Source organism: Leptodactylus fuscus, chromosome 1 (assembly GCF_031893055.1).
Source record: "Leptodactylus fuscus isolate aLepFus1 chromosome 1, aLepFus1.hap2, whole genome shotgun sequence".
Lineage (NCBI taxonomy): Eukaryota > Metazoa > Chordata > Amphibia > Anura > Leptodactylidae > Leptodactylus > Leptodactylus fuscus.
The window spans coordinates 145,153,957-145,172,481 of NC_134265.1; the positions used below are offsets into that span (position 1 = coordinate 145,153,957).

General features: G+C 44.9%; 1 protein-coding gene across 2 annotated transcripts in view; it reads left to right on the forward strand.

Annotated features, from left to right (window-relative positions):
- The first annotated feature begins 3,632 nt into the window (after positions 1–3,632).
- The window catches only part of KIF27 (kinesin family member 27), a 52,271-nt gene continuing 37,378 nt past the window's right edge, over positions 3,633–18,525 (forward strand). For both annotated transcript variants that reach the window (XM_075277922.1, XM_075277930.1), the window contains exons 1-2: positions 3,633–3,727; positions 15,795–16,160. In XM_075277922.1, the coding sequence (XP_075134023.1) occupies positions 15,863–16,160 (298 nt within the window). In that variant the 5' untranslated portion in view covers positions 3,633–3,727; positions 15,795–15,862. The remainder of the gene's footprint in view (positions 3,728–15,794; positions 16,161–18,525) is intronic.

Below are 18,525 nucleotides of genomic sequence, written 5' to 3' on the forward strand. Positions count from 1 at the left end.
ACGTTGGCACCACGTTTCCTGAGAGACAGGATCAAGATCCGAGTAGACGACCCGATGACAGCTTACAGCCTTCACGAAAGGAAGAACAGAGCCTTTCCCATCTTACGCGGCGCCACAGAGATCCTTATCTAGACGGATCTTCTACTCTCCCAGCTGCCGGCGGTTCAGATTCCAGGTTGCTGACACAGTCTGAGGGACTAACTCGCAAGAGTTCGGGTGACCTTAGCCAGGTCGTCCCTAGACCAGGGTGCCTTCCACTATCTTACCAAAAGATGAGGTCTCCCCGAGGTGGATCTGATGGCCACCTCAAGCAGCACCGTAATAGAGGTACACTGCTCCCCTGTCCGGGAGGACAGTCCTCTGGTGCTGTCAATACCTGGGAGGTTCAAATGGAAGAGCGTTTACCCTCCTCATTAGAGGATTCTGAAGGTATTGACGAAACTCAGGCAGGACCAGAGCTTGGCAAGGAGCACGCCATTCTGGTCAAAAAGGGCATGGTTCACCGTCTTCACCCCCATGAGGCGGAGGAACAACTGGAGGCTTCCACCAGTGCAAAATCTGGTGATCCGGAACAGTCAGCCTTATCAAGGCCTGAACAGATTCAACCTCACTGCCTGGAGGTCAGCCAGCCTGTAGCTGGCGAAAGAGGATTATCCCAAGGAGTGCTAAGAACTTTGGCGCACTCAAGAGCGGAGTCAACTAACCAGAGCTACCAGAGGGTCGCCCGGATTTTCCAGAACTGGTGTTCAAGTAACCAGCGCGACCCTAATAGAGATGCAGTCTTGGAGTTCCTGCAAGATGGCCTGGAGAAGGGGCTGGCACCTGCTACCCTAAAGGTCCAAGTCTCAGCTCTGTCCGCTCTCTTGGAGACCAGGTTAGCACTAGATCCTCTGATCCAGCCGCACACTGTCATGAAGAAAAAGGCAGCGTGCATGCTGGCAGCCGAAAGCCGCACATGCCGGCGTGGTGTGGAGCGGTGAGTCTGCCGGGGGTCGGAAGGGGTAGAGGGAACTGTCCCGCGAACCGCCGTGTACCTGTGCCATGCATGGCCGCAGCAGCTGCGCTGCACGGTCTGTCAACCCTATGCACCCCTGTAACCTCGGCGCACGGGGAACCCGGGGTGGGGAGGAGTGTGGCCGGGGTCGCGAGTTCTGGTAGGTGGGTGGGTAGGGAGAGGAAAAGGGGGCACAAGTTGGGTGGGGCCTTTAGGGAGGGGGAAAGGGGGCACGAGGTGGGGGGTAAGGGGGTTGGGGGGAGGAGTGAGGGAATAGGAGACCGGGTATGGAAAAAGGTGGGGGGGCCAGCGGGGCGCAAGGTGGGGTCCATGGGTGCACTGGTGTTCAGTGCCGCCGATAGGCCAGTACTACTGCTACTGGCGTCAGGGGCCCGGCCAAATTGAAAAATGGTGGGGGCCCGGTTTTGGCCCGCCACCGTGTGCCGGCCCCCTGGCGCCTGCAACAGTCATTGTATGTCCTATTTCAACTCAGATCTGCGTCCAGAAGACGCAGATCTGAGTTGAAGACATACACGGCTGAAGCGAGGAGCTGACACAGATCAGCTCTTTGCTTTGCCGCCGCCGCTGGCCCGCTGCTACTGGCTATGTAGACGCGATGTGATGACGTCACATCGTGTCTACAACTGTGTCAGCGAGAGAGAGAGACGCGCAGAGAGTGGCGAGGGAGCGGAGGAGAAGGTAAGTGTAATGTCGTGTACACTGAGGTGGACAGATGAAGGAGAGAACGGCATGACACTGGGGGCAGAGATGGAGGGGACATGAATCTGGGGGCAGAGATGGAGAGGACGGCATGACACTGAGGACTGAGATGGAGGGACATGAATCTGGGGGCAGAGATGGAGGGACATGAATCTGGGGGCAGAGATGGAGGGGACATGAATCTGGTGACAGAGATGGAGGGGACATAAATCTGGGGGCAGAGATGGAGAGGACAGCATGACACTGGGGGCAGAGATGGAGAGACATGAATCTGGGGGCAGAGATGGAGGGACATGAATCTGGGGGCAGAGATGGAGGGGACATGAATCTGGGGGCAGAGATGGAGGGGACATGAATCTGGGGGCAGAGATGGAGGGACATGAATCTGGGGGCAGAGATGGAGGGGACATGAATCTGGGGGCAGAGATGGAGGGACATGAATCTGGGGCAGAGATGGAGGGGACATGAATCTGGGGCAGAGATGGAGGGGATATGAATCTGGGGCAGAGATGGGGGGACATGAATCTGGGGGCAGAGATGGGGGGACATGAATCTGGGGGCAGAGATGGGGGGACATGAATCTGGGGGCAGAGATGGGGGACATGAAACTGGGGGCAGAAATGGGGGACATGAAACTGGGGGCAGAGATGGAGGGGGAGACATGAAACTGGGGGCAGATGAAGGGTGTATATGAAGCTGGAGGAGAGATAGAGGGGGACATATAATTTACGGGTGACTGTAGGAGGATTATACTGTGTGTAGGCACATGAAAAATTAACGAGAATGGGCGGAGTCAACATAACAGTGGGTGGGGCTAAATTTGCAGCGGCGCGCACATTTTGTCTCTCTTTTGGTTCTTCAAAAGTTGTGAGGTATGGGTACAGGGAGCAATGGAAAGATGTTAGAAGGTGGACGGGGGGGGGGGGGGGGGGATTGTTGCGGCATCGGGTGTACGGCACTGCGGAGAGGGAACTGGGGCAATAATATATAAGTTTTTAGCTGGAGAGCTACAAACCACACAATACCTCCAAAGGTATGTGTGCTTTGTATTAATAATGATGTAGGCTGCTATGCTACTAGCATAGCAGCCTGTTTGGGGGTGGGACTTTCACTTTAAAGGAGTGTTCACATTGCATATTTGGCCTCCCTTGCTGGGATACGTTGGTAACCAGTCACAATCAGCTACCCACTTATCCCTGCACGGAGAACTGCAGGCCCCCCCCCCTTTTTTTTAATGGCCAGTTCTTCGTGCAGGGATAACTTGACAGCTGATTCTGACTGGTTACCAATGTAACCAGTCAGAATCTGCTGGTGTTGGACAGACCCGCTGCGGCCACAAGGCAAAGACGGGGGCCGGAGCAGCGCTGCAGGTGTGTCGTGCAGGGGGTGAGGGGGCCGTGGATGAAGTCACGGGTAATACTAGTACATATATATATATATATATATATATATATATATATATATATACATATATATATATATACATATATATATATATGCACATATATATATATATATATATATATACACACACACACATATAAACATCCACATCTAGGATAGTCCTAAATGCTTCAGATGAGAAATCTTGGTATGTTTGGCCATGAGCAGTCAGTGCTGTCAGGTCATTCCAACCCTGTATACAGGCCTGTTTTGAGCTCGACTTTGTTTTCATCGCACATTACTAGTCTGAACGGCGAATTATAATGTTATATAGTATTTTATGAATAAATATCTGTGCGCACATCATCCTTTATAGACATTCTTCCCATTCCCCTGTGCTTGCTGTGCCTACCTCCCCGCAGTGGCCGCTGAGCGCAACGAGCTGTTATTTCGCTCCTACTTTTGACTACTTGAGGCACCCGTACACAGGCGGTGGAGCCGGCGGGCGGTTCGTAACGTTCTTCTTCGTTTCCAAGACGACCAGTGAAAACAGAACTGGAGCACGGCACGGCCGTAGGGAAACAGTTCTGATACTGGGCACTGACCGGTGAATGTAACACAGCGGGTGTGGTAAGTATGGCGGTGTATTGTAGGAACAGTGGAGGCATGCTCCATACCAGCACTCTTACCCTGGTGACTGGACGATGACTGCTTATTGTTTACTGTAGAGCGGAACTGTATTATTTCTAGTAATGATTATAGTTGTCTGAACTTGGACCTAAAAAGCTGCTTCCTCTTCAGATATGTAGGACACGTTTGTCATATCTATCTATCTGTCTGTCTGTCTATCTGTCTATCTATCTGTCTATCTATCTATCCGTCTATCTATCTATCTATCTATCTCCTATCTATCTATCTGTCTATCTATCTATCTATCTATCTCCTATCTATCTATCTATCTATCTATCTATCTATCTATCTATCTATCTCCTATCTATCTATCTATCTCCTATCTATCTATCTATCTATCTATCTATCTATCTGTCTATCTATCTCCTGTCTATCTATCTATCTATCTATCTATCTATCTATCTATCTATCTATCTATCTATCTCCTATCTATCTATCTATCAATCTATCTCTCTCCTATCTATCTATCTATCTATCTATCTATCTATCTATCTATCTATCTACAGGTGAGCCTTATTTGCTTCAAGTAGAATAACATATAGGTCATACATAGTATTGGTGCAGTGGTGTTAGCAGACTTGCCCCTTATTACTGAGCTGAGTTGGCTCCCAATGGCACAGTTCCGCCTTGTTTTTAAATAATTTTTAATGCCATCTTTTCTGGAAAGTGCAGGATGACAGTCACATGACAAGCTCACCTGTCTGTCCCCATAGATGGAGCCTGGTCTCTTTGTGTATTAGAGTTTGGCTACGCTGAGGCCTGGTTCAGACGGAATACCAAACGCATTAAAAAGCAGTATGCAATGAAAGCACACTACCCAATAGTCTATAATGGGTTCCGTGTGTTTTTTGCGAAGTGTCCGCACAAATCATGCAGAGAGAAAACTACTTCAAGCACTACTTTTCTAGCGGTCTGTCAGCTTTCTAGTGGTATATAAAACCACGTGCCCGAGGACATGAAAGATCCTCTTTAAAAGATTATACTTATGCCAACAGTTTACATCTCTTTATGAGTGACGGCAGTCTGACATCGGTTACAGCACTGATTTAGTGATACAGAAGCCCCAATGTGCAGGGCAACAACAACACAAATCCATTGAACTGAATGGAGCCATCTTGTGCAGCAAAACTCCCCATGAATCAGTGCTGTGTCCTCTTCATTTGTAGGATCAGGCGGTCCTATAGTTCGGATTCACATTGATCATGAAGTGATGGGACATCCTAGTGGCATGCCATAATTTTATGAAATATGAATGCTCCTTTAAAAGAATTATTTGTAAATAAGTCCATCTGGGTATTTCTTACTTGCCATATATTTTGCAGCATTTGTTGCTAGTTAAGCTTTGTACTATGAGAATAGTTTAGTGCTTTGATCAGTGGCTAAATTGTCTACAAGGAATGTGAAATCGACTGCTTTCAGTGCCAAGAAAATGATCAGATCTATTAGGAATGATAGGCTCAGAGTCCTATACAGAGCAGTATTACTACCATCTGAATGTGCCTATACTCCTTAGACCAGTGATGGCCAACCTTTTGAGATCGGTGTGTCAAAATTCGTAAAAAAAAACTAGCATAACTTAATCCATAACTTTGTGATATTTGTAACTCTACTAACAAAAAGTTATATTTTTAATATATGTGCTATATTTATTAATAAAACTAAAAACAAATACCCGTATATACTCGAGTATAAGCCGACCCGAATATAAGCCGAGGCCCCTAATTTTACCACAAAAAACTGGGAAAACTTATTGACTCGAGTATAAGCCGAGGGAAATGTTGCAGCTACTGGGAAATTTCAAAAATTAAAATGGTCAGAGTTTTTGGGTGCAGTAAGTGCTGGGAAAGGGAAAGGGGTGTTTTGGTTGTCTGTCTGCCCCTTCCCTGAGCTTGAGGACTGTTTCCCCCCCCCCCCCCCCCACTTGGAATTCAGCCTGTCTGAATATAGGGCAGTGATGGCGAACCTATGGCACGCGTGCCAGAGAGGGCACGCAGAGCCCTCCATGCTGGCACGCGTGCGGTCGCCCGGATCGCTCACCAACAGGGAATCCGGTACAGGATTCCCCGTTGATGAGCGATCACTGCCTTCAGTTGTATGTGCAAATGCACATACAGCTGAAAGCTGTCAGGGTAGTCCGCGGATCGCGCGACCGCGGCCTACACTGGCTGCAGAGTTTGACCTCTGCCCCGACGCGGGCGCGATGACGTCATCAGCGCCGCCAGTGACAAGAAGGTGGATGCCGGCGGCTCTTCAGGGGTGAGTATGAGAGTGGCTCACTGTGTATATGATGTTGGGGGGAACGCTTATAATACTTGGTGGGGTGTATGATACTGGGGGGGAGTGTATAATACGGGGGGGGGGCTTATAATACTGGGGGGAGTGTATAATACGGGGGGGAGTGTATAATACTGAGGGGGCTTATAATACTGGGGGGGCTTATAATACTGGGGTGGCTTATAATACTGGGGGGTGTACTAAAGCGCATATAATACTGGGGGGGGCTATTTATAAGCACACAATACTGTGTGTGGATGCCACTGTGGAGCATATAATCCTGTGGGGGGGGGGACACCTACTGCGGAGCATATAACACTGGGGGGCTACTGTGGTACTGTGGAGAATATAATATTGTGTGGTGGGCCCACTGCAGAGCATATAATACTGTCTGGGGTCCCCTCACTATTTATATCACACAGTATCTGTTTTATAGCAGACGTGATATTAGTACAGGATGTAAGAATATTACACGGTAACTATAAAACAGATCCTGTGCGATGTAAATAGTGAAAATTAATTGTTCAAAGTACCAAATGCCGAGACCTTTACATTTCAGTACAACGTTGTTTGTATTATTGAAAGCTCTGTAAAGCCCCACATGACTGTAATTTTTGGTCAGTAACTGTCCGCAATTGTGGATCCGCATAGTATTAAGTCTATATTGTCGTGTTGGCACTCCGCGAAAATTTTGTGGGTTTTGGGTTGCAGTTTGGGCACTCGGTCTCTAAAAGGTTCGCCATCACTGATATACGGTATCTGCAGTGCTCCTATTAACCGCTTCCCGATGGAACAGGAGCACTGCAGATCCCCTATATTCAGTAGACCGGGCACTTTCAGACACAGGGATACCTAATGTGTTTGTGTTTCACAGTCATTTTCTATCTATTTTTATATTTTTGTATCTATCTATTCTAGGGAAAGGAGGGATTTAGAACTTTTAATTTTTTTAATTTTTTTTTTTAAGCTTCTTTTTTTCACTATTTTATGGGAGATTCTATACATTGATATTGCGGCTGGTCATAGACACCCCTCCCCCCCCTTCCTAAAAAAAAAAAAAATAAATAAAATATTTTTTTGCTGACTCTAGTATAATCCGAGGGGGACTTTTTCAGCACAAAAACTGTGCTGAAAAATTCGGCTTATACTCGAGTATATACGGTAATTCTTTACTGTATCACCTTAGTGACTTTTTGGTTGCTGAATTTAATTTGCTAAACCTTCAAATGAAGGTTGGTATTTTGTACACTTCAAGACTAGTCAGGTCTTTGTAGAGTTAACTGTCTCTGAAGGGGTGTCCTCTTCCCTCAGTATTGCTGAGCAGTAACTACGATAGGTACGTTGGTAGCTGCTTTAAGGGCTAGTTCACACGGGGGCTATGAGGCAGATTTTGACAGCGGATTTCGCCTCAAAATCTGCCTCCATACAATGGTGGTCTATGGAAACCGCTAGCTTTCGTTTTTCTGCTAGCAGTTTTTTGCTACAATGATTGTAAAGTATATGGAAACTATTGGTGCCTACATCACTCCTCAGAATGTGCATTTATGGATTGATCAAGGAGTAAAAATTGTGTACCTAATTTTGCAAGGTGGAAGGGCCCACCTGCACTATAGGCAGACCTAGGTGCATAAATAGCAGAGGTAACAGTCTGCTTAGAGAGAGCGTATCCCAGTGAGTACAGAGCGTCAGTATTATAATCATAACCAACCTAAATGTACAAATGTATTGTGACAAAATCCATTTTTTAGTCTAAGGTTCCTCATACTTGCTATTTAATGTGTTTTGCAGCTAATGCATTTCATATAACCTTTATTTCTCTTAGGCTGGGACGCTACAACATTTTCAGCAATTTGCAATGAAATCACAGTGTTGTGACTCACTCCACAATTAAGTTGTAGAATTTTTCTGCAGGAAACAATTTTTTTGCAAGAAAAAAAAATAGATAAACATTAGGGATACTAATCAAGTTACACTAAGATTTAAAGGGATTCAATCATTAAAATTGTATTCTTTCTGCCTACAACGTCAGAATAGCCTTAAGAAAGGCTATTCTTCTCCTACCATTAGATGTCTTCTCCGGTCCACCATTCGATAGAAATCCCGGTTTTCGTTGGTATGCAAATGAGTTCTGTTTGAGCGCCAGGGACCGCCCCCAGTGCTGCGAGAGAATCTCCAGCGCCGCCTCTATCTTCGTCTGGAACAGCCTCTCTTTGCGCCTTCTTTGGGCGCTGGGTTTAAATTGGGTTAAAAGTTATATTTTATTAACTTTTGGACTCGTTTGATGCTGGCCTTTTACACACTTTTTGGAATGTTTGCTGTTGCCGGTTGGGTCCATCCGGTGTCCGTGCTTCCCGAGATCGAAGAACAATTTTTCTGCTTCTACAGTGTGGTGAGCTGGATTTTGCTATGTTTTGCATTTAAATTGCGCATGCCCGCCAGCCACAAGAAAATGGCCACTTACAATACTGTGCAAGCGGCCATTTTCTTGTGCATGCACAGTCAGCTCGGCCCGAGGCCTAGAAATTTGAACCCAGCTCCGGAAGAAGACGCGAAGAGGCGGCACTGGAGAGTTCTCTCGCAGCATTGGGGACGCCCCCAGTGCTGTTTGAGAGCTGGGGCCCGCCTCCACTGCTATGAGAGAACTCATTTGCATACCGCCAAAAACCTGGAATTCTACTGAACGGAGGCCCGGAGAAGACATCTAAAGGTAGGAGAAGTGTTGCCTTTCTATAAGGCTATTCTGACGTGGTAGGCAGAAAAAATACAATTTTAATGATCGATAAATAATATAATGTTTGCAGAAATAAAGACTAGTTATAGTTTTTTTGGGTTTTTTAGATCCAATGTTTCATCAAACTTTATATAAGTGAAGGCGAGGAACTTTGTAATTGTAAAATATATATATATATATATATATATATATATATATATATATATATATATATGTATCAGAGTGAAATGCTTTATTTAGCTCTTATCAGGAATTATCCCATCACTCTGCTAAAATATCTTTCATTGTGAAAATCAACTGTAAGTGACTTGACTCATCTCTTTAGAATTCTATAGAGAGGGAAGGGAAAGTTTAAAGGGGTATTCCCATAACGCCTGTTCACCAACCTGCAGGCTGTGTGCTCTCTTCACTTCCTGGTTTTCTCGGCACATTGGTGGGCGGGGTTTCACTTCCTCTGCTATCTGCTGTGTTTGCAGTCAGTAATCAGGGATTGGTTATAAATGCATTACCACAGTATGTAGCTGATGTAGAGGCTGATGTAGCAGAGCTGGATTTGAGTCAGTTTGCATTACATACAGAGGTAACACACTCCCTATCTCAGCCCTTATCAGCCAAATTCAATTAAACTGTGGAAGAGCTGAAGATAAAGAGTTTAGAAATCCCTGAGCTCTTACCTCCCCCCTCCCCTATCTGAGGAGCTCCGTTACTTGTCAGACATACACAGCTCAAAGCTGCTGCTGAGCACTCAGCTCCTCCTCCCCCCCCCCCCCCCCCCCCCCCGAGAGCAGGCAGCTATGTCACTGAGTGACTGAGTAGATAAGCCCGTAGTCCGGGGCCCCTGTCGTACAAACGCAGGTAAACAACGAAGTGAATAAATTAAGATTGCGGCCAAACAAAGCAGTTTTGATAAAGCAATGTATTTAGAAAAAGTCTTAAATCCACATAAACTAGCAGTATAGATAGGATCCTTGTTATGGGACAACCCCTTTAAGCAAGAAGTGGTGATAAAGAGAAGAAACCCAGGTTTAAGCTGATGTTGGCGTAAAATAGAAGTATTTCTATCACAACCAGGTGACTACCGGTACTTCTCTAAATATGTGCGTCATGTGTCTGAATGAGAGAGAGAGCAGTTTCCTCCTTTAAAGCTGAGGCGCTTTTAATAATAAGATAATTTTTTAATAGTCCCACCATGGGGAAGTTCAGTGTGTTACAGAGCATAGATATTACAATATACAAATACAAAAGCTCCAAGTTAGAGGCATTGAAGAGACAGGTACAGATAAATAAGGTAAAGGTAAAAAAGGTAGTAGAAGGGATATCACAACTAATAGATCTTTCAGTTCTCTGTATGGAATGATCTACGCTTAGCTTGGTGTTGGTTGTACAGCCTAACCACACCGGTGAGGAAAGACTTCTGATAACGCTCCTTCTTAGGGGGCGTTCACACTACCGTCGGTGTCCAACAGGTAGTGTCCGCTCCTAGTGTCCGCTCAAAATCTGGCACGGACATTAGGAGCGGACACTAGCTGTGTCCGTGACACCTGTCATTTATTTAAATGGGCATCGCCCATGTCGGGTTTTTCTGTCCGCTTGAAAAGTCGGACATCTTTACATGCGGACAGTGAAGGAAGGGCACGGAGTGCAAAAGAACACACCCGATGGCCATTTAAATAAATGACAGGTGTCACAGACACAGCTAGTGTCCGCTCCTAATGTCCGTGCCAGATTTTGAGCGGACACTACCTGTCGGACACCGACGGTAGTGTGAACGCCCCCTTACACTTAGGATGAAGCAGTTGGTCACTGACAGTTGTGGGGGAGGTAGGCTCAGTGGTAGCAGCAGCGGACCCAGACAGTCAGAGACAGACACCAAAATCAGGTTCAACAGGTTTTGTAGCCTGTGTGTTTATTTTGCAAAAAGAAACTGGCAGAAAATAAACAAGCATTAGCTTCAGGCAAAAGCAGTAACACAAATCCTGCTTGTCCGAGCGGCTAACTAAACAAAGGTACTTTAAGTGTAGGTGTGGCTTGCTCCAGCCACACGGTCAAAACAGAAGCTATGGTACACACTGGTCTCTCAGCAGATGTCAGGGGTGTTGGGACAGAACCCGGCTCCTCCACTCTCTCCAAGGAACTGCTCAGGACTGAAGTCTTGACAGGTTTTATAGGCCTTAATGAGGCCCCTCTCGCACCTGTGCTTGGAAGCTCCTGCTTTAGGACAAGAAGTAGTTAAGTGAAAGGCTATCTCACAGGTAAGGGTTTCCTACAGTTCTGTGTTGACCTCACTCACCACGTATAAGTGAGGAATCTGGGGAGATACAGCGCCCTTCCAGAACTTTACCCGTCACTTTCTCACACAGTACTGCCCAGTGTTATCACGGTCTCATGTATAGGATGGGAATTATTCTCCAGCATGGAACTCACCATGGAAAGTATTTTCATAGAAAGTATGCAGAAGTTTCTTTGTGGACTTTCTGCTTCCTTGGGTATAATTGACATGGCCGTAACGGATTTGGAAAATGCAGCGCATATTTTCCACAAAATTTTCCTCATGAACACACATATACAGTAACACCTTACTCTGAAAAGTCAAATCAAATAACAGGTACAATATGAAGGAGTATCCTCATCTCAAGGGTCATATTTAGATTTGTAGCCTGTGTTTTACTGAAATAGATTGCTTTATCTTTCCCTGTTTGCCATATACAGCTATACTTTTCAACTTATTGTTTAAGATAAGATAAGATAATCCTTTAATAGTCCCACAATGGGGAAATTTCAGTGATACAGTTTCATAGATGTTACAGTAGTATATAACAAGAGAGAAAACACATAGAAGCTCATGGCAGATAGAGAAATCCTAGGAATCATAGCAACTAAAATGAAAGCAACACAGACACACTGCAGGATCATTTAGTTATCTGTGTGAAGTGATGTTAATAATACAGCCGAATGTGGTTGGAGGACTCCAGGAGGGGTCACAGCATATAGATATAACAGGCAAAAAACGTTTTTTTGCAGAGGTGGGGGACATATGCAGCATATGCATCATGATAACATGTGGCAGTTCCTTTAGTAGGTAGTGAGATCTCCTGCTCACAGCTGATAGTTCGGTATCTTGTCTCAGCACTATTGTCCATTAACCACAAAAAAAAAAAAAAAAATGCCCCAAATGTCCTTCATCACAAACCCTCCTCCTTTCTTCTTCGCACTGTGTTCTGCTGCCCAGAGAAGTCTGAAGCCATCCAGGTAGACAGGCTGCTGCTCTCTTTCCAAGCTTCCATAAACTCATGGGGTAGGTGGGTGATGGTAGGTTCCCAGGTTGTAACAGAGTCCCACGTGTCCACAGTAAAAGAAAGAAATTGTCAGGATACGGAGTCGCCGCGGTCTCCTTGCTGCGCGGCGTCTCCCTGGGAGACGTGTTAGGAGTTCTATTGGGTGTGCTTAGGTAATTTAGGGTTAATCTTTTTCTTGCCTTCAGTCTCCATGTCATTAGCCATCAGGTGTGTTCTCTGCTGCTATTTAAACCCCACCCAGGCATGGATCCTTGCCAGCCATTCACTTGTTTCCTGGTCCCCCTGCTCAGTCTGATTCCCTGTCTGTTTGTATTCGGTCTGTTTCTTGGTTTGTATACCCGGCTTGTATTTTTGACTATCCCTTGTCTTTTGATTTGGTACCTTTATTATATCTCCTGGCTCGACCTCTTGCTCGTCTGACCTCGCCTTCTCTTCTGTGTCTTGCTGCGACTTGTGGTCCTCCCTGGTTCCATGCTATTTAGTCTTTTGTTTTGCATTGCAGTTACACTGTGCTTTCTGTTTAGGTGTGACCCCGTGACTCCAGTCCCTAGGACTTTCAGGGCCTCCTCTTCCCTTATCCTAGCCGCCGGGATAGAAGTGTAGGAGTCGTGGTAGGCGCACTTCAATTAGGAAGTGCATTGGTCTGCCTCATCTCAGATATTACAGCATAGTTATATCTGCAGGGCCTACGACCCCTTTTGTCATTAGCTGCACAGTGTTGCTTTCCAGCTGTGTCCCTTTGCACTGCCTGACCCTGACTCCAATCCTTACAGAAATACCAGGTTTCTCCTCCATGCCGCATGGTGTCCATGTGGTTCTTAGCTCATGGGGGGGATGGTAACAGGCACATGTGCAGAACAGGAAAACTCCAGTTCTTGAGTCATTGTCCATGCTTTAACAATAGAAACTCCACAGGGTCTTCCATTCGATTTATAGTTGCTAATTCATAGTGCTAGTTTGCTTACTTAGAGGATTCTTGAAGATACAGACAAAGAGAGTGAAAAGGAAAGATAAAGGTTGCTCCCAGCTTGGAGCTCTGTTTCGAGGCAGCCACTGAAGGCAGCGCCAGGAAGTAGAAGCTGGTTGTCTAGCTTACAGTCCTACTCATAGGTTTTGATGACTCCTGGCCATCTGTATTCTCTTCCCCCTCACTTTCATTGCATATGACTTTCTGTTTTTAGGGTCAGGGAATAACACTCCTTGAAGAGTGTGCACTTTTGCAGGCATATGGAGACTTACAAAGCCATTTTCGCTCCACTAGGGGATTATGGGGAATATGCAAATCTGTTTCTCAGGATGTAATTAGGAAAACAGTGCCTCTGTATGATCTGTTCATCCTGGGAAACAAATTTGCATATTTTCCGTAATCCCCTAGTGGAGCGAAAAGGGTTCTGTAAGTCTCCATACGCCTGCAAAGGTGCCCACTCCTCAAGGAGTGTTGTTATCCGCTGACCCTGGTCTAAAGTCTCACACCCAGCCAAACCAGTTTCCCTACGCTGTGCTGATGAGATCCAACCAGATCAAAACAGCGCTGTCCACAGCTGGGATTCTGTTCCTTTTGGAGTGGATATACTGGTTTGGCAATGTTATTAGGCTTATTGAAAAAGTCATGCATGATGTTAAGGGGGCTGTCCTAACAGGCAGCGTTCAGAGGCACTGTTTTCCTAATTACATCCTGGGAAACAGATTTGCATATTCCCCATATTTCTATTTTTAAGCACTATTAAGGGCTTGATAAGTTTCTTTAGCAGTGTCTCTATTATCTGTGTATGTAAATCCAGAAATAATGGTGCTGTTTAGAGAAAGCAGGAAAATTAACTGAAGACCAGGAATTGGAGGGAGAGGAGACAGGAGGGTAGCTGAAAGCCTGATATGAGAAAACCCCTTTGGGCTAAGGCCACATGCAGTGGGCCACAGCGAAAAAGCACAGTCCTTTTCACAGAAAGTTCGCAGCGTTTTCCTTTTCAATTATACCTATAGGGAAAATGCCAGTGTTTCCGTAAGAATAATTGACATGCTGCGATTTCCAAAAACGCTACAGTTTTAGAAATTGCATAATTTCCACTGCTCATATTTTTGCTAAAATCCCATCCACTTTGCAGGGACTGCAAAACGCTGCAGTTTTTGCTGCTGTGTTTATGTCACATGGGGCCCTGGCCTTAAAGGGATTTTCCAGGCAAAAAAATTTTTTTTATTTTTTTTTAATGCTGTTAGTGCTATTAATGGGTTAAAAAGTGTACCCAAATACATTTAGTAGTATTTTGAGTGATTTCTGTGTTTCTCTGGGAGCTCCTGGCATCTTCTGCATTTGTTTATGTGGTGTAACTTACTGCTATCTTAGCTAAAGTATTTGTAGGCTGACTCACACTGTCTCCGTCTCACACCCCCTCCGTGTCTCTCTAGCTAGCCCTTTTCAACTAACTCAGCCCAATCCCCACCCCATCATACTTGCCTATCTTCCTTCTAGGCTTCCTCTTGAGAGACGGCTCCTCCCTCTTTTCTGAATGCCAGTACGCACAATAGTCTTAGCGCTGTCCTGCAGCTGACAATCCACCTCTACTGCACAGACGTGGGAAGCTACTTTAGAGGTGGAATACCAGCTGTAGCACAACTACAGAAACTGGGGATGAGAATGTCACTGGATAACCAGAAAATGTCCCTGGGGCAGTCACATGACTTCCCCAGGGATATGGGTAAATATACGCTTTTGGTAAATTTTATGTAATATAGAAAGTAGGTGGGGGAAGGGTGTTTAGATTCAGGTAGGACTTACATTTTATTTTGGACAACCCCTTTAAAGGGGTTGTCCCACGTCGCATACTCGCAGTCTTCGCTGCAGTAAATTCTTCTGTCTTCCGGCTTTGTTGCGTCATTGGTGGGCGGGGTTACATATGCAAAGCCAGCGGCGAGAAGTTCCCCCCCTCCGGAATAGCAGCATCGCTCCTGCCGCTGCTGGCTTCACCTGGGCCGGTGTCTACACTCCCCGGCATCCGCCTCTCCATTACAGCGGATGCCGGGTCTGTATTGGTGGCCCCTTCCCTCCCCCCCAAAGTGTAAACTACTCCCGTGCACTTAGCCCCTTCTCCCTCCCCCCTCAGAGCAGCAGATACATCACTTGACTTATGACCAGATAAGTCAAGGGTGTGTAAAAAAAAAAAAAAAAATTAATAAAGTAAGATAGTGGACAAACAAAGCAGTTTTGCTGAAGCAGTGTATTTAGGAAAAGTCTTACATTAACATTATCAAGCAGTATAGATAGGATCCTTGTGATGGGACAACCCCTTTAAGAGGAATTTTTTTTAATAGATTGGTGGCATAGAGTTCCAGTAGGTAGAGTTGAGAATCTTACCATAGATTGGCTGCTTTCTTTCTGGTCAGTAGGTCCAGGTATTGCTGCTTCTGTGGGCACTTTTATTTTGTTTGTTACTGTAGTAATAATCCTAGCATTTAGATATATTTTTAAGAATGTTTGTTTTTTCTGTTTGTTTTTTTTTATGGGGTTCATTTATAGTGTAATTTAATTTTCACAAACTTGTCATAGATACATGTCAGAGGTTTTGATCACTTGGCGTCTGGATGCCAAAGCTAAACTACAAACTAGGTGCATTGGTAGACTTGGTGCATTTCTTTCTCGCCCTATGCAAATTATTTGTATTACATAAAAACTAAATATTATTATTACTGTCTTTTGTTCTTGCTATTTCAGACAATGTCATAAATCGTAAGAGAGAAATTTGGCCGTGGTAAATACAGTTCTGTATTGTAGACAACACAATGGATGAAATCCCGGTGAAGGTGGCAGTGAGAATCCGTCCACTGTTATCCAAAGAGATTCTTCATAATCATCAAGTATGTGTGAGGCCAGTCCCAAACAGCCAGCAGATTATCATTGGAAAGGACAGAGTCTTCACATTTGACTATGTTTTTGGGAAAAGCTCCACGCAGGATGATGTCTACAGCTGCTGCATCAAACCACTTTTAGTGTCTTTAATTGAAGGGTACAACTCCACAGTTTTTGCTTATGGACAGACTGGATCTGGCAAGACATATACAATTGGTGGAGGCCATATTGGTAGGTTAAAAATACATGATTCCTGGGTCAGTGTTTAGTTGAGAAGGTTTTTTGCATGTTAGACATTTATAGTCTTATAGATGTGGAACCTGCACCTGAAGAACTGTGTTGTGGGCACCTGTCTCGTGGCTGTGAATGTCAGACTGGTCATGCTTACAGCTGCAGATTAAATTTGAACAGATACAAAATGTCACATGTATGGCCCTGTTCACATGCTGGAAAATTGAGAGGAATTTGAGGTGGACATCCACCTCATTTTCCAGCCTCAGGCTCCACATGGCATAATACCAATGTAAAACAGGACCGAACAGGCCACTTACTTTTTTAGTGTTCTGCTCTGATCTCTGTTTCCCATTGAAAAAAATTGGAGGCAGAATCAAGGAGGAATCTGCCTCAGATTTTGGGGCAGACTCTGTCCAAAAATCAGCGGCAAATTCTGCCATGTGACCGGGGCTTTAAAGTCTTAGTCTCTTTCACTGTTTGTTTTTTTTAACATTACAAAACACCCCTGCGTCACGCTGCCTATAGGCCCAATGTAGAAGTTGCAGGTCTTTTGCGACCTTTTTTCCCATGTTCCATGTAAATTTTATACACTCAGAATGAAGGAACAGAGCCAATGCAGTGATGTACCGTATTTTTCGGACTATATAGACGCACTTTTTTCCCCCCAAATTTGGGGGGAAAAGAAGGGTGCGTCTTATAGTCCGAATGTGGCGCCTGGCATCCGCTGTAATAGAGAGGCGGATGCCGGCAAGGGATAGATGCAGGTGCCGGGGCCTGAGACATCGCTGCGCTCCTCTGCCCTGCATGAAGCCAGCAGCGGCAGCGGTGATGCTATTCCACTCCTCCGTCCCCCCGCCGCTGGCTTCATGCAGGGCAGAGGAGCGTAGCGATGTCTCAGGCCCCGGCACCTGTGCCAGCGTCTATCCCTCGCCGGCATCCGCCTCTCTAGTACAGCGGATGCCGGGTCAGTATCGGTGGCCCCTTCTCCCCCGGGGCTGGTCCCCACTGGCCCCATAACTGTAAAGTTGCAGGCCGGCTCCTGCGTGGCGATATCGCAGGAGCCGACCTGTTCGGGTGACAGCCGGGAGCCTAATGAAGGCTCCCAGGCCTGTCACTGCTATATTAGTATTGCGGCTGGGTCTATGACCAGCCGTAATAGTAATATACAGAATGTCCCATAGACGGCAATACAGTTGTATTGCCGTCTATGGGACTTGCAATCAAGTGACCGCAGGTTCAAACCCCCCGGGGGGGAATAAAATAGTAAAAAAAAAAAAAAAAAAAGCTTTAAAAATATATAAGAAATGAAATAAATTAAGAGTTCTAAATCACCTCCTTTCCCTAGAATATATATACCAGTAGAAAATCATATATCATAAACCGCCGGTTTTTTTTTCAATACAAGGTGATCTAAGCAATAGATATTCCCCAAAATGGTATAACTAAAAAGTACATCTGGCCCCGCAAAAAAAAAAAACACTCTATGCATCCCCGTACAGCTGCAGGGTCACCTGTCAATGTGGCCTTGCAGCTGTTGCAAAACTACAACTCCCATATACGGTATTAAATATTTTACCATTTTTTGCTTCAAAATTTTTTTTCCCTATTTTCCTCCTCTAAAACCTAGGTGCGTCTTATAGTCCGAAAAATACGGTAATTGTTTGCATATGGTTACAGGTCTTATACAGGGTAGACTCTGTAACTTATATTACCAAGTGATCACTGACAGGAATAAGAACTTTTCACGTTGGAGCCGAAGACTTTTCAAGTTTGGTCTTCATACGTGCCCATTTCTGTAATTAATTTGTTAATTTTTGTGTCTACTTCTACTGTTTTTCTGTGTCGTGACGATACATGATAGTAATGCCATCTGTCACAGATTTAGTCCCCTATTGGCTGATCTTCACTATTCTGTCTTAGCACAGATGTGAATATAGCGTTATATACTACCCTGTTTCCCCGAAAATAAGACGGTGTCTTATATTAATTTTTGCTCCCAAAGATGCACCATGTCTTATTTTCAGGGGTTGTCTTTATTTTTTTCAAAGAAGAATTCACATATATTGCTAAATATAAAAATTAACATTTATTAAATACTGTACAGTATAAAAATATTTTTATAGATTTGTAGGGCAGGCGATTTTGGACACAGGGATACCTAACAGGTATGTGTTTCACAGTATTTACATACTTTTATATGTGTTCTAGGGAAATGGGTTGATCTTTTATTTTTATATATATATATATATATATATAAAATATTTTTTTTCTTTTTTTGCATTTATTAACCCCCTGTAATACATTACAGACAGGCAACCTGCCTTCAAAAGAAATGACGATTTTTTGCATTGCATTTGCGAAG